General features: G+C 45.5%; 1 protein-coding gene across 4 annotated transcripts in view; it reads right to left on the bottom strand.

Moving 5' to 3' along the window:
- Positions 1-10011, bottom strand: part of XPNPEP1 (X-prolyl aminopeptidase 1) — a 65222-nt gene extending 55211 nt beyond the window's left edge. The window contains exons 1-2 of one of the 4 annotated variants that reach the window (XM_017887168.1): positions 9868-10011; positions 594-682 (exon numbers count right to left, since the gene is read on the bottom strand). Coding sequence is in view for 1 of the 4 variants with exons in the window: in XM_017887166.1 (XP_017742655.1) it covers positions 594-682; positions 9868-9899 (121 nt within the window). In the remaining 3 variants the exon portion in view is untranslated. The remainder of the gene's footprint in view (positions 1-593; positions 683-9867) is intronic. The other 3 variants (XM_017887166.1, XM_017887167.1, XM_017887169.1) reach the window with 3 other exon arrangements.
- Positions 10012-16830: the final 6819 nt, after the last annotated feature.

Here is a 16830-nt window from a genome sequence, read left to right as displayed (position 1 = left end):
AAAAAAAAAAAAAAAAAAGTGGTTCTCCTGAGTAGTCGGTACAACAGTACTGGCTTACATGGGATAGAAATACAGTAATACACAACTTTTCAGAATTCAGGTTTCTGGTAACCCATCAGACAATTCACCAGTTCTAGGGAGAAGGGACAGCCAAGAAATATTTCCCAAAAAGACTTTCCTAAATGCACACTCAATTTATAAAGCACAATAATATAGTATAAGCTTTTCTCATTTTGCAATCTTATGATCAAAATTGAAAGCTAATTTCTAAGATAATCAATAAAGGACTATACTAGAGAAATACAGAACATTTTCAATAATAACCTATCTCCTACTCCACCACCACCACCCCAACAAAAATGGAAAATGAAAAAAAAAAAGTTGAAATTCTCTAAAAAATGGTAAATATATAGAAACAGTAACCAACCACTTAGGAAGCCAAAAAACAAAATGGTTTTTAACTTCCAGATACTCACACCCAGTCATGATCTATTACTAATTCCTTTCCCTCTTTTCTCACCCAACCTGGGGTTGGGGTGGAGATCTAAAATCCTTTACAGATGTTCCATCTAATTTCCAGACAAAATTATTACCTGTTTCCACACCTGTGTCTCCTGAGTGTGTCACCTCGTGAGGTTCAATTATTCTTAAATTTCTCAGCTGAAAATCCTGGTGATTCGCCCTTAACGAGAGAAAGAACAGGAAGTTGCAGACTTTGACCACAATAAAGGTTGCAAGGCTCAATCAGAGGAGGCATCGCTTCACTTAACAGTTCTCTAACATGAATCAGAAGAACTCTCACCCTCATTATCAGTGGCAGAATAAATAAAAGTTTGATGTAAAACTTGCAGGTGTAAAACATCGCCATTGCAGGTTAACCTTCTCAGTTCTAGCTTCCAGTTCATAAATTCTCTTCAGCTATGTCTAACCTCCTGTTTAACTAGACTAAGAAGACTTATTTTCAATGACTATGTTTTTTCCTTACACAAGTTCTATTTGATTCTTTTTCACATCGGCCCGTTCTTTCTTTATGGTGTCCTATTCTTTCACTATGGTTTCTATGCCTTCTCTTTGTGCCTTCATTATTTTAGGCCCTTATTTTATAATTTCTCCCATACTTTCAAACAGATCTTGGGAGACTAACCCTCATGTCTGTTGGGTCTGCTGCCTCTCCCTCTTGGTGGTTCATTCCCTCTGTGCTTTGTGATCGATCTTTCATTAAGAGCTTATCTTCAATAGAGGCTATTTATCTATAAGAATGTGATGGGTCCTGGTTTGTACAAGCAGTTCTGTGATTGCTGGCTTCTAAGACTTTCACATTAATTTCTTTTTTTTTTTTTGAGACGGAGTCTCGCTCTGTTGCCCAGGCTGGAATGCAGTGGCACAATCTCGGCTCACTGCAAGCTCCACTCCCCCCCTGGGTTCACACCATTCTCCTGCCTCAGCCTCCGGAGTGGCTGGGACTACAGGCGCCCGCCACCTCGCCTTGCTAATTTTTTGTATTTCTTAGTAGGGACAGGGTTTCACCGTGTTAGCCAGGATGGTCTCAATCTCCTGACCTCGTGATCCACCCGTCTCAGCCTCCCAAAGTGCTGGGATTATAGGCGTGAGCCACCGCGCCTGGCCCACATTAATTTCTTAGCTAGAAGATTTGCACACAAACTTCTTGTTCCCATATGGGGATAGTCTAATGCCCTGGACACCAGGCACGTAGGTCTATATCTGAATCTGATAATTTTCCCAGGCTGAGGTTACTAGTATACCATTCAGGTGTTAGGTTCCCTCTACATTTTTGGCACTTGAGGATTTCTCTTTCTTTCAAGTTCATTCAGTCAACAAATACTTATTGAAAAATCTTCCATAATCCAGGCCCTGTTCTGGACACAACAGTGAACAAAATAGACAAGATCTCTGACTTTAACAAATGAACATGGGGCAAGGCAGGGAGACTGGGGAGAGGATAGGGAAGAGAAGGCAACAGACACAAAACAAGTACACAATATGTCAGGTAAAAAGAACGTGTTTTGTGAAAAAAAGTAAAGCAGGGCAAGGAGAAGAAAGCATCAGGGAGGTAAGGGGAAGGATTATTTCATATGGGGTAGCCAGGGACAGCCTCTCTGGTAACAGACAACATTTTAACACAGACCTAAAAAGAGTGAGGAAGCAAGCCATGTGAACGGCTAGGGGAACAATGTTCCAGGAGAACAGCAAGTGCAAAGACCATGAGGCAGGAGTATGTCTAGTGTACCTGAGGAAAAGTAAGACGGCCAGCACAGTGTGATTGTATCAGGGGATGAGGAGGTAAGTGCTTCAGAGACAACGTCATAGAGGCACCAGGGGGCCTACTGTGGGCCATAGAAAAGGTTTTGAATTTTACTTAGCTATGAACTCAAAGTTGATTAAGTTATAATTTAACCACATGTTTACATGTTGGTAAAGATAGAGACGGACACATTAGCTCAGTCTACTGCACAGCCAGAACCAGATAACCAGGCAGCTTTACCAATGACTCTAGGCCTGCTTTCATATGGCTGTGACTTTAGTTTTACTGGACAGAATGGGATGTTCTTAACTAGGGTAAACATATTATTCTTTCATAAAAAAGTAAGACACCCCAATATGTCTTGTAAAATATAAATACAAATATCCTCAACAAAATACCAGCAAACTGAATCTAGAACAACATAAAAAGGATCATCATCGCCAAGTGGGACTTATCCCAGGAATACAAGGTTGGCTCAATATATGAAAAGTCAATTACTATAACAGGCCATATCAACAGAATAAAGAACAAAATCTACACGGTCTTCTCAACAAATGCAGAAAAAGCATGACAAAATCCAATGTCCCTTCAAGATAAAAGTACTTAGCAAACTAGAAGAAAAAGTCCTCAACCTGACAAAGGGTATTACAAAACCTACAGCTAACATCATTCCTTTTTTTTTTGAGATGGAGTCTCGCTCTGCCGCCCGGGCTGGAGTGCAGTGGCTGGATCTCAGCTCACTTCAGCTCACTGCAAGCTCTGCCTCCCGGTTTCCCGCCATTCTCCTGCCTCAGCCTCCCGAGTAGCTGGGACTACAGGCGCCCGCCACCACGCCCGGCTAGTTTTTTGTATTTTTTAGTAGAGACGGGGTTTCACCGTGTTAGCCAGGATAGTCTCGATCTCCTGACCTCGTGATCCACCCGTCTCGGCCTCCCAAAGTGCTGGGATTACAGGCTTGAGCCACCGCGCCCGGCCTAACATCATTCTTAATGTTGAAAGACTGAATGCTTTCCCCCATGATCAGGAACATGACAGGAATGTCTACTCTTAGCACTTCTATTCAACATCGTGCCAGAAGTTCTATCTAGGGTAAGGAGGCAAGAAAATGAAACAAAAGGCATCCAGTTTAGAAAAGAAGAAGTAAAACTACCCCTATTTGCAAATGACATAATCTTGAATACAGAAAATCCTAAAGAATCTACAAACAAAATTAGAACCACTAACTGAGTTCATCAAGAACACAGGATACAAAAATCAATATTTAAAAAAATCAATTTGGCCGGGCACGGTGGCTCAAGCCTGTAATCCCAGCACTTTGGGAGGCCGAGATGGGTGGATCACGAGGTCAGAAGATCGAGACCATCCTGGCTAACACGGTGAAACCTCGTCTCTACTAAAACTACAAAAAACTAGCCGGGCGAGGTGGCGGGCGCCTGTAGTCCCAGCTACTCGGGAGGCTGAGGCAGGAGAATGGCATAAACCTGGGAGGCGGAGCTTGCAGTGAGCTGAGATCCAGCCACTGCACTCCAGCCCGGGCGACAGAGCAAGACTCCGTCTCAAAAAAAAAAAAAAAAAGACTGCTGAAAGTAACTGAAGAAGACCTAAATAAACAAAAGCTATTCCATGGTCATGGATTGGAAGGTTTACTATTGGTAAGATGGCAGTACTTCCCAAATTGATATATGGACTCAATGCATTCCCTGCCAAAATTCTAGCTAGCTTGTAGGCTGAAATTGACAAGCAGATTCTAAAATTCATATGGAAATGCAAGGGACCCAGAATAGCCAAAACAATCTTGAAAAAGAACAGAATCTTGAAAAGAACTCTTCCATCCCAATTTCAAACCTAAATACCAGACAGTGTGGTACTAGCATAAGAATGGACTTACAAATGAGTAAAACAGAATTAAGAGTCCAGAAATAAACCCTCACAACTGTCAACTGATTTTTGAGGATGCCAAGACCATTCAATGGGGGAAGGAATAGCCTCTTCAACAAATGGTGCTGGGACAAGTGAATATCCACATGCAAAAGAATAAAGTTTCCAACATGGCAAAACTCCACTTCTACAAAAAATACAAAAATTAGTCGGGCATGGTGGCATGCACCTGTAGTCCCAGCTACTCTGGAGGCTGAGGTGGGGTGGATCACTTGAACCCTGGAGGTCGAGGCTGCACTGAGCCATTATAGCACCACTGCACTCCAGCTTGGGTTACAGAGTAAGACCCTGTCTCAAAAAAAAAAAAAAAAAGGCCAGGCACAATTACTCACATTTGTAATCCCAGTACTTTGGGAGGCTGAGGCAGGCAGACTGCCTGAGTCCAAGGGTTCAAGACCAGCTTGGGCAACATGGCAAAACACATCTCTACAAAATTTACAAAAATGAGCCAGGTTTGGTGGTGCACACCTATGGTCCCAGCTACTTAGGAGGCTGAGGCGGGAAGATCACTTAAGCCAGACAGGTTGAGGCAGCAGTGAGCTGTGATCGCCCCACTGCAATCTAGCCTTGGTCACACAGAGAGACCCTGTCTCAAAAAAAGAAAAATGAAGTTTAACCCACCTCATACCATAAAGAAAAATTAACACAAATGGATCACAGGCATAAACATAGGAGCTAAACTGTAAAACTCTTAAAGCACAAACATAAGTCTGCCTGACCTTGCATTAGGCAATGACTTCTTGAGACACAAATCAAAATGCACAGCAACAAAAGAAAAAAGAGATACACTGGACTTCATCAGAATTTAAAATGTTTGTGTTTCAAAGGATACCATCAAGAAAATGGATGACAACCCACAGAACGGGAGAAAATATCTGCAAATCTGTTGAGTCTAGTATCCAGAATATATAAAGAACTATTACAACTCGCTGGGCACGGTGGCTCACGCCTGTAATCCTAGCACTTTGGGAGGCCGAGACGGGCAAATCACGAGGTCAGGAGATCGAGACCATCTTGGCTAACACGGTGAAACCCTGTCTCTACTAAAAACACAAAAAAATTAGTTGGGTGTGGTGGCAGGTGCCTGTATACAGTCCCAGCTACTCGGGAGGCTGAGGCAGGAGAATAGCGTGAACCCAGGAGGTGAAGGCTGCAGTGAGCCGAGATCGTGCCACCGCACTCCAGCCTGGGCGACAGAGGGAGACTCTGCCAAAAAAAAAAACTATTACAACTCAACAATAAAAAGACATATAACCAATTTTAAAGTGGGCTAAGGATCTCAAAGACATTTCTCCAGCAAAAGTACACAAATGACCAAGAAGTACATGAAAAGATGCTCAACATCACTAGTCATTAGGGAAACACAAATCGAAACTACAATGTGATACCACTTCACACACACTAGGAAGGTTATAATAAAAAAGCCTGACAATAACAAGGGCAGGTGAGGGTATGGAAAAAATTAGAACCTCAAACATTCCTGATGAGAATGTAAAATGGTGTAATGGCTTTGGAAAACCATTCCTAGGTACATAATCAAGAAAATTGAAAATATATATCCTTATAAAAAGTTGTACACAAATATTCATAGCTGCATTATTTGTAACAGCCAAACTGTAGGCACAACTCAAATGCTCAACTGATAAATGGATAAATAAAAGCGTCTATCCGTACAATGGAATGTTATTTGGCAATAAAAAGAAATAACACCAGGCGCGGTGGCTCACACCTGTAATCCCAGCACTTCGGGAGGCCGAGATGGGCAGATCATGAGGTCAAGAGATAGAGACCATCCTGGCCAACATGGTGAAACCCCGCCTCTACTAAAAATACAAAAATTAGCTGAGTGTGGTGGTGCACTCCTGTAGTCCCAGCTACTCAGGAGGCTGAGGAAGGAGAATCGCTTGAACCCAGAAGGTGGAGGCTGCAGTGAGCCGAGATCGTGCCACTGCACTCTAGCCCGGCAACAGAGCAAGGATCCGTCTCAAAAAAAAAAGAAAAAGAAAAGAAAAAAGAAATCACACCTCGACATACATGAACCTTGAAAACATGCTAAGGGAAAAAGTCTAATACGAAAGACCACATAGTATATGATTCTATTCACATAAAATGTCCAGAATAGACAAATCTATAAAGACAGGAAGTAGACATGCAGTGTTAGTGGTTGCCAAGGGCTGAGGTGAAGTTGGGAAAAATGAGGAGTGACTGATTGTGGGTAACAGGATTTATTTTGGGGATGAAGAAAATGACCTAAAATGATTGTGATGATAGTTGTACAACTCTGTGACTATACTAATAACTTGAATTGTACATTTTAACAGATGAATTGCATGTAAGTGAGTTGTATCTCAATAAAGCCGTTATAAATTTTTTAACGTCTCTTTCTTGTGGACAGAGATACAAGTCAGATTCTCACCCAATTTCCCATTACTTCATACATAAGTTTCTAAGCTGGTAAGTAAGTGATCCCAATGACTGGTTCAGACACATGACTACAGAGTTGGAAGGTTATCTTTTTTTTAGAGACAGGGTCTTGCTGTGTCACTCAGGCTGGAGTGCAGTTGCACAACCTTAGGTTACCGCAACCTCAAACTCCTGAGCTCAAGCAATTCTCCTGCCTCAATCTCCCAAGGACCTAGGACTACAGGCATGTGCCATCACACCCACCTGATTTTTTTTAATAATTTTCTGAAGAGACAGGATCTCACCACATTGCCCAGTCTGGTCTCAAACTCCTGGCCTCAAGTGATCCTCCCACTTCAGCCTCCCAAAGTGCTGGGACTATAGGTGTGAGCCACCATGCCTAGCCAAGGTTATCTTGAGGTAATCCTATTCATTCATTTTACAGAAGAAAAAAGCAAGGCCGGGCGCGGTGGCTCAAGCCTGTAATCCCAGCACTTTGGGAGGCCGAGACGGGCGGATCACGAGGTCAGGAGATCGAGACCATCCTGGCTAACACAGTGAAACCCCGTCTCTACTAAAAAATACAAAATCTAGCCGGGCGAGGTGGCGGGCGCCTGTAGTCCCAGCTGCTCGGGAGGCTGAGGCAGGAGAATGGCGTAAACCCGGGAGGCGGAGCTTGCAGTGAGCTGAGATCTGGCCACTGCAATCCAGCCCGGGCGACAGAGCGAGACTCCGTCTCAAAAAAAAAAAAAAAAGAAAAGAAAAAAGCAAAGATAACTTACCATAGGCCATATAACTCAGTAGCTGCAAAGCCAAGACCAGAAACCAGGTCTGACAGGTGAGCTCAAACTCTCTATGTAAGCATCAACACCTCCACCTTTCTGTCAGGATCACAGGAGCTACAAAGCAGCTCAATACTACAGCTGCTCTGCTCTTGTCACATCCTGGTCTCTGTAGAGTCCAAGATCTATCCACCCTTCACTTGTTTGGACAAATAAAATTCTTAAGTTCTCTTTTAAAGCACAATTATCGTTAAATGTTAAGAACTAGAAGAATATACCTCAGGGACTATCCAACTCAATTCCTTCCTCTAGACCAGGAAACCAAGAAACAGAGATCAAATGACGAGCTCAAGGCCTTACAGCTAACTGCTGACACAGCCAGAACCAGCGTTCAGGCCTCCCAACTTCCAGCTCTGTGCTCCTACCCTTCCCAAAACTTCTTCGACCTTCACCTTCTCAACTTCATGATGAGCCACAAAGTGGGTAAGGGGCAAGAAGCATGCAGAGCACTTTCAATCTTTGTGTAAGATGGTTACGGCAGCACTAGAAAAAGCCTTCTCCCTCTTTTTCAAAGAAATTTTGGCAGGGTTCCGAATACCTCACCCACCTGCAATCCCCAGTTCATGAGAATCACACGTGTAGTGTTCAGCATGGGGCAAAACAAGGAACAAGATGCTCAATCACACCTAGTGGGATGAGACAAGGGTAAACTGGAACAAGTTCCAAGGTTGGGAAGTAAGCAATGTTGTCTTTGCCTACCCAGAAACTATCTCTCCTTTCGATGGGAACCTTGGTTTTCCTTTCGAGAAGGTACCCTCTCCATTTCAGCCCAAGGGATTCAAAGGAGTCTTATCCACACACCCATCAGGTTCTGGGACCCAGAGCTGCTCAATCCCTCCCTCTGGCCATAATGATTGCTTCACAGATGAACACGAGAATTAAGTCAGCCCAGTGAGAATCAGATCAGGGACTTCTGCTCCATTGGGAAGGAGAGTTCAACTTCTCTGCTGGGGCTGTCAGCCTAGAACTGTCATAACCTGCCATAAGGAGAAAGTCTGCCTGAGAATGAAGCCGATACTGAATAAATCAGAGCCAAGAGATGCAAAAGAGAAGCCAAGTCTGAAGCCAATGTTGGTGGTGCTCCTGGAGTCAGCCACACTAGAAGCCAGCTCAACCCCATTTTACCTAAATCAATTTGAGTTCAGTTTCCATTACCTACACTGAAAGAAGTGCTCACTTTCACACTGGATGGCACTCAAATTCTACCTACGGAAAATGGCCTCCCTTCTCTCAGCCTTTCACTGGACTTTCCTTTGAGGTGAAAGACTCTACCAGCTGGTGTAGAAAAGACTCTTCTGCTCCTAAAAGGCTGTGCGTCCATAAATCTAGCACAGATCACCTTGGCCCTCGAAGGCCACCTGAGGCCTACAGCCTAACTCATCATTATCCACTTGCCTGACTCCATTTCCAGCACTTCACTTACAGGAAGCTCCTTCCAGATGGAAGTTCTCCACCCCTCCCCACATACTTCCACAGGGTGGGTCTGGTTTTCTGTTCACCGCTAACAAGCTGTGGCAAGGGCAAATCCAGGTCAAGGTAGGTTTGGGACCCCCCTACTTACAAACACAAGCCAAAAGCCATAGTCTGTGTTCGGCAAGAAAGGCTGCAAAGTGACTGCTTTCATGTATCAAGTGATTAGCAGGTGGGTGACCCCTTGGGGATGGCCAGCGAGTGGCCTGTGGCCTCCATGAACTCTGAACACCTCTCTCCGTCTCCCACTTTATCAGAGGCTCTTAAAAGTATAGCCTGGTTGTGGGAGGGGAATAAACTAAAACATGTTTAACTTGAGGCCGGGAAATTATCCTTCTCACCTTCCTGTGCCCAAGGAGAGCCCAGGGCAGGCTACTGGGGGGATTTTCCTGGAGGTTATACCAAAATATCCCCTTACACAGCCTCTGAAACCATTTGGGTGGGGAAGAGCCCGCGACCGTCTATCCTTGTGGCAGTGACAGATCAGTAGAGCGAATTGCAGGAGTCAGTATTGTCGAGATTGTAACTTGAGGTTTAGATTCCTGGGTAACAGGAGCGAGGGCAGAGGCTCGCCCACCTCGCCGGGCACGAGGAGGGGCCAGGAGGGGCCAACTTCCACCATGAGCGGGGCCTTCCCGCGGGCCGGGATCTGTGACGGCCGCCGCCCCCTCGGGCCGAGTGCTGCAGTTCCGCGGGCATACGCGTCCAGGAACCGGGCTCGGGCCGCCCCCGTGCCCACCGACCCGCCGGAAACGAACAGGATCTCGCCCGGCTTCATGGACCCCCTCCCCCTTCTCCCGTTCCGGGGCTCCGGAGAGCGCGGCCCTAGCCAGACTGAGGTGGGCCGGGCTCCTCACCCGCGCGTCCCTGCCTGCCGAGGTGCAACACACGCGGCCGCGCAGTGAGGGCTGCACGCTGCCCGGACGGCGGCTCCCGGCGGAGTGCCCTCACCTTACTCGCGGTGGCTTTCTGGAGGCTGCCATTCGGCGGTGACGTGCCCCAGCCCACGTCAGGGGAGCGCAGACCAGCTGATCACTCGCTGAAGGGCCGGCGCGAGGGAAGCGCGAGAGCAGGCGGGCGGGCGAGCGCCGGGTCGGCCACGCCCTCGCCTGTGGCGTGCCCTGGCGCCGCGGCCCCGCCCACACGCAGGCCCCGCCCACACGCCTGGAGCTAGGGTTCGTGGCCGCAGCGCCTGCGGCCCAGAGCGGGGCCTGTTCTTGCACACCAGGCTGCGTTTCCACTCCCTGCAGCAAGCGGGGAAAGGACGCGGTGCTGCTGCGCGTCATTTTATTCGTTTTGTCGTCGTTCCTCAAAGAGGAAAAAGGACTTTGCCGAATAAAGGGGCTACTGTCCCAGGGATTTTACGGCTTAATTTAGGAGGGCTGAGAAGAGAGGGACGTGGCCGGCTCTGGAAGAACCTCGACAGGGTCTTCGAGGCTTTGGAGCAGGGTCTCAAGCTTTAGAAATGTCCCCAAAAGTATGTCCCCAGAGAGCTTCAAAATCCAGCTCTCCGCTCCGCTTGGATAGTAAATAGCCCCTTCAAACTTAACGTCCAAACGGAACTCCTGGAACTCCCAATGCACCGAAGCAAAACAAAACAGTTCTCCGGCAGTCTGCCATCTCAATCCATGGCTACTCTATTCTTAAGGGGTAAAAATTTAGGAATCCTCCCTGCCTCTTCTCTTTCACACCCCACATCTAATCTGCCAGAAAAATCTTGTTGGCCCTGCCTCCAAAATAGACCCCTAATCTGACCATGTCACACCACCTCCACCTGCTACCCTCTGATGTGCATTAGAGAATTGTACCACCCCACCCGTGTGGTTACAGCAGCCCCCCAAATACCACCCTACCACCCCGCACCTGCACAGTCCAGACTGAACAAAGCCACCAGACCAGTCCTTTGAAGCGTGAGAGCAGGTGACTTCTCTGCTCAGCACTTTCCATTAATTCCTCGTTTCACTCAGGATGAAAGCTTCATTTGATCGGCCCCCAACCACATTTCCTCCTGTTCTCACCTTGCTCACTCTTCTTCAGCTAAAATGGCCTCCTGGCTCTCCTTGAAAAGCAGGGCACACTCATGCCCGGGGCTTTTGGACTTGCTCATCCCCCGAACATTGAGGCTCGCTTCCTCATTTTCCTTCAAGTCCTTGTTCAAGTATCACCTACCCTGACCATCCCATTTAAACTTGTAAATCCTTCCAATATTCCTAATCCCCCTACCCTACTTCGTTTTTTCCATAGCACTTATCACCTTTTAACAGGATTCTTTTTTTTTTTTTTTTTTTGTGAGACGGAGTCTGGCTCTGTCGCCCAGGCTGGAGTGCGGTGGCCGGATCTCAGCTCACTGCAAGCTCCGCCTCCCAGGTTCACGCCATTCTCCTGCCTCCGCCTCCCAAGTAGCTGGGACTACAGGTGCCCGCCTCGTCGCCCGGCTAGTTTTTTGTATTCTTTAGTAGAGACGGGGTTTCACCGTATTAGCCAGGATGGTCTCGATCTCCTGACCTTGTGATCCGCCCGTCTCGGCCTCCCAAAGTGCTGGGATTACAGGCTTGAGCCACCGCGCCCGGCCAACAGGATTCTTTTAATGTACTTATGTGTACTGTATTCTTCCCCCCCTCCTGCCACCACCCACACACACAACATAACCGTAAGTGCAGATTGCTTCTGTTTTGTTCAATGATGAACAATATCTAACATGTCATAAGTTCTCCTTATCTATTTTCTGCAGAAATGAATGTTCCAGCAGGTGCACTCCTCAAAAGCAGGGATAGTGGCTCTCTTGTTCATTGTTATATCCCTGGTGCTTAGAACAACACCTGGCACTAAATGAAAGTGACCACATTTTTTTAAAGGTGGCTTTGACCTGCTTTGACCTTGGTGAAGGCCTAATACACCTGTATCAGATAGATTCTGCTACCTGCAAGAACTCAAAGTTATTATTGAATAAGCATTTATGCAAGCCGAATTAGACTCTATAGTTAAAGCATGAAAAAACTAAAGATGTGCTTCCTGGGAAAGCAGCACACATCTGTTCCATTTCCCCAAATTTATGAAGCCAAAAACAGATTGTAAATAAAATACTGGTTCCAGCCCACATCTGAAAGCTGGTGGGAAAAATCAAGTTATAAGAGAAAACGAGATAAGAGAGAGATAAGTGGAACCCAAAGGGGACAGGTATTTAATAATCACATTGCCTAAAAGAAAAGGAGTTGGCTCAGAATTTACAGCATCCAGCTTCAGGGAAGAGAGAGAAATACTTTGCGTTCCCTGAGCTGGATTTGAGTTCCGGTTTGCAAGATAAAAAAAAGGAACCCTTTCCCCTCTTGAAGACTTTTTGTTTGTTTGTTTGAGACAGAGTTTCGCTCTTTTTGCCCAGGCTAGAGTACAATGGCACAATCTCAGCTCACTGCAACCTCCGCCTCCATGCTTCAAGCAGTTCTCCTGCCTCAGCGTCACAGGTAGCTGGGATTACAGGCATGCACCACGACACTTGGCTAATTTTTTGTATTTAGTAGAGACAAGGTTTCACCATGTTGGTCAGGCTGGTCTTGAACTCCTTGGCCTCGGCCTCCCAAAGTGCTGGGATTACAGGCATGAGCCACGGTGCCCGGCCTCCCTCTCAAAGTTCTAACAAGCGAACCTCTGGAGAAGTTATGGCACTGAATTTCTATCAAGCGAACCTCTGGGGAAGTTATGGCACTGAATTGTCATGAGAGAATGAGAACACTAGGAGTTATATAGGTTCTTCTCCTGGCTCTGCAGTCCTTACATACTCGAAGAAGTGAAACAGTCACACTGCCTGACATTTATTGAAGGCTATGTGTCTAACCTACAACAAACCAATGGATGAAGGACTCTTATCCTGATTTTACTGGTTGAGGAGACTGAAATTTGCAGAGGGTAAGCCCCTTGCCCAAAGTCCCTGAGCTAGTAAGTGGTGAAACTGTAACATACATTCAGACCACAGGATGGATTCCTAGCCCTGATACTTAATTGCGAAGTTATCTGGAAGGGACCCTAGAGGTGGCCTCATCCAATCTCCTAGCCCACGCAGCAGAAAGAGGGAGGCAGCATTCACACCCAGACTGGATGGATCTTAGATGTAGCCAGAAACATTAAATGCATGGAAAAATGGTGGAAATATGTTGGGTTGAATTGTGACCTCAAAAATTCATATGTTGAAGCCCTCACCCCTAGTACTTTCTAATGTGATCTTATTTGGCAATAGGATCAGTGCAGATGTAATTAATTAAAATGCAGTCATATTAGAGTAGGAAGGATCCCTAATCCAATATGACGTGTCTTTATTTAAAAAAAAAAAAAAACAAAGAAATCACACTGTGCACACAGGAAGAACAAACACAAAAGCAGAGATCAGGCCGGGCGCGGTGGCTCAAGCCTGTAATCCCAGCACTTTGGGAGGCCAAGACGGGCGGATCACGAGGTCAGGAGATCGAGACCATCCTGGCTAACACGGTGAAACCCCGTCTCTACTAAAAAATACAAAATCTAGCCGGGCGAGGTGGTGGGCGCCTGTAGTCCCAGCTACTCGGGAGGCTGAGGCAGGAGAATGGCGTGAACCCGGGAGGCGGAGCTTGCAGTGAGCTGAGATCCGGCCACTGCATTCCAGCCCGGGCGACAGAGTGAGACTCAGTCTCAAAAAAAAAAAAAAAAAAAAAAGAGATCAGGATGATACATCTACAGGCCAACAAACACCAGGACTGCCAACAAACTGCCAAAAGCTAGGACAGAGCCATGGAACAGATTCTCCCTCACAGCCCTCAGAATGAACTCACCCTGTGGGTATCTTGATCTTGGACTTCCAGCCTCCGGAACAGTGAGACAACAAATTTATCTTCAAATCACCCAGTTTGTGGTACTTTGTTACGAAAGCCCCAGGAAACCAATACAAAACAAGTTCCAAATGTCCAAGTGTATGGATTATGGACCTGTGATTTGGGCCACCCGACATTCATTCTCCTTCTGATAACCATCCTCCCATTTCCCTCTGGGGCCCACCTCTCCCTACTTCCATCCCTTCCCCATTCTCAGTCTATGTTATCCTAGTGTAATACTTGGATTCCAAGAGTGTGTCATGTAACCCAGGCATAAGTTACAATGATATGATCAGATATTGCTATTGGAATAGAGTCTTGATCCCTTCTGCCAGCCAAGATCCTGAATGCGTATACTCAAACTGCTGCCTGTATGTGCAACATGTGAGTGGCACCAAGGCAGCAGAAGGCAGAGCAAATAGAAAGGAGAGAAGCAGACCTCGGAACATTATTTGAGTGCTGCATCCTGCCACACCTTAAACCAGATGTCCCACTGGACTTTACTTAAGTAACCATCTGTACAATTGAATTTTATGCATGAGTAGATATCATTTTATTAATACAGACAATCACGAACTAACAAATGGAAAAAGTAAATTGTAAAACAATATAATATCCCATTTTTATAATAACATATCTATAACTATGTATACTGACATAGATATATAGATACAGAGTTTTTTGGGAGGGACAAGATAGCATCTTGTTCTGTCACCCCGGCTGGAGTGCAGTGGTGTGATCACAGCTCACTGCAGCCTCGACCTCCCAGGCTCAAGCAATCCTCCCACCTTAACCTTCTGAATAGCTGGGACCATAGGCACATACCACCACACCCAGGTTTTCTTTTTTTTTTTTTTTACTTTGGTAGAAATAGGGTCTCCCTATGTTGCCCAGCCTTGGTCTCAAACTTCTGGGCTCAAGCAATCCTCTTGCCCCAGCCTCCCAAAGTGTTGGGATTATAGGCACGAGCCATTATACCCAGTCTAAGTACTTTTTTTTTTTTTTGAGATGGAATCTCGCTCTGTCACCCAGGCTGGAGTGCAGTAGAGCGATCTCCGCTCACTGCAAGCTCTGCCCCCCAGGTTCACGCCATTCTCCTGCCTCAGCCTCCCTTGTAGCTGGGACTACAGGTGCCCGCCACCACGCCCGGCTAATTTTTTGTATTTTTAGTAGAGATGGGGTTTCACAGTGTTAGCCAGGATGGTCTTGATCTCCTGACCTCCTGATCCGCCCGTCTCGGCCTCCCAAAGTGCTGGGATTAGAGGCGTGAGGCACCGCGCCGGGCCACCTAAGTACTTTTTTAGAATAAAAGGAAAGTGATCCACAAAATCTTACTGCATATCTTGAGGTGGCAGAACTTGGGCTGATTTTAATTTTGCCATTTTTTTGAGATTGTTTTTTATTAAAAAGAAACTCAAAGTGCTAATAATTTCTCTGGCCCTTACTCCTTGGAAGGCGGAGCAAAGGAACTTGTTTTGTACTCCAAATCCAAGCACTATAAGTAATAGTAGCCCTCTAGTATTCGATTTGATAATTGGTTGATGACCTGACCATTTATTGAAAGAGGAGCAACATCTCTTTTGATAAACTCCCAGATGAGAGGACTAAAAAAAATAGAAATCCCTGTAGGAGATCAAACAAAATTATAGCTTTAGAGGAGAGTTTTAACCTTTTCAAGCTTTTGAATTTGTTCTAATAAAATTAATAGTTACAAAAACAGTGATGAGTGAGGCTCTCATAAATCATTATAACATGGCCTTATTTTTTGTAAAGTTCACTAAAAGATAGGCTTGAGGTTGCACCCTAGAAAGGAATGGGAGAAGACAAGCCAACTTTCAGAATTGTAGAGTCTGCCAAAACAATGTACTGTAAATTAAGGGTGGGAGAATGCATTTGGCTCAGTTCAGAATCTACTCACCCTTTGTATTCAATGAAAACTGAACTCAGACCTTTTGATATCTGAGTTCCATTTACTCTTGGCAAAGTTCAATTCTCTGGCTCGAATTTTTTTAAAAGTGCTTTAAGAGGCCCAGAGGGTTTCTTGAACATCAAATGGTTCTTGCATAAACAACATATTGATGAGCTAAGTGCAAACGAAGTAGAAACATACAGAGTAAGTGTTCTTTGAAACACACAGACTCTCCCGTCCTATGAGGGAAAAGACTCAGGGGAGCTCTATGGCAGTCTCTTCCTTTAAGGAAGAGGAGTATTCCTTTTTACCACAATTTATCCCCTCCTCAAGAAACCGTTGGGGGACCTTTGCAAAATGTGGGAAAGGGAAGAGAGCATATCCAGCTGTTCATAAGGTTGACTTCTCACAATCCCTTCCAAGCTATGTCTTCAAAACTGGGCTTTGAAGAGAGACAGCACAACCTAAAGGTCAAGGTCAAGAGACAAGCTCTGACTATGTTTCTGCTACTAAATAAATGTGTGACTGTAGACCTGGCAGAGCACCTTTTTCTCTGGTTTCTTAAGGTGATGGGCTTGACAAATGCCTTCCAGTCTGACTATTCAGTAATCAAATCCAATATGTTTTCTTTAACCCTGAGTGTATATATTTTTTTTTCTTTTTTCTTTTTTCTTTTCTTTTTTTCCTTTTTCTTTTTTCTTTTTTCCAGACAAAGTCTCACTCTGTCACCCAGGCTGGAGTGTAGTGGCATGATCTCAGCTCACTACAACCTCCACCTCCCAGGTTCAAGCGATCCTCCTGCCTCAGCCTCCTGAGTAGTTGGGACTACAGGAGAGTACCACCACACCCGGCTAATTTTTGTATTTTTCAGTAGAGATGGGTTTTTGCTATGTTGGCCAGGCTGGTTTTAAACTCCTGACTTCAGGGGATCCGCCCACCTCAGCCTTCCAAAGTGCTGGGATTACACTGTGCTCAGCACTATATTATTTTTTTTAATAACAGCTTTATTGGAATATAATTCACGTGCCATACACTGAGCCAATTTAAAGTGTGCAATTCATGGTTTTTACTATATTCATAGAATTGTGCAAGCATCACCACAATTTTAGAACATTTCATCACTCCAAAAAGAAACTCACACCCTAGAGCAGTCACTCCCCATTTCCC

The sequence above is a fragment of the Rhinopithecus bieti genome, unplaced genomic scaffold (genome assembly GCF_001698545.2).
Source record: "Rhinopithecus bieti isolate Rb0 unplaced genomic scaffold, ASM169854v2 scaffold_13348, whole genome shotgun sequence".
Classification (NCBI taxonomy): Eukaryota; Metazoa; Chordata; class Mammalia; order Primates; family Cercopithecidae; genus Rhinopithecus; species Rhinopithecus bieti.
This window is presented reverse-complemented; position numbering and strand designations above follow the sequence as displayed.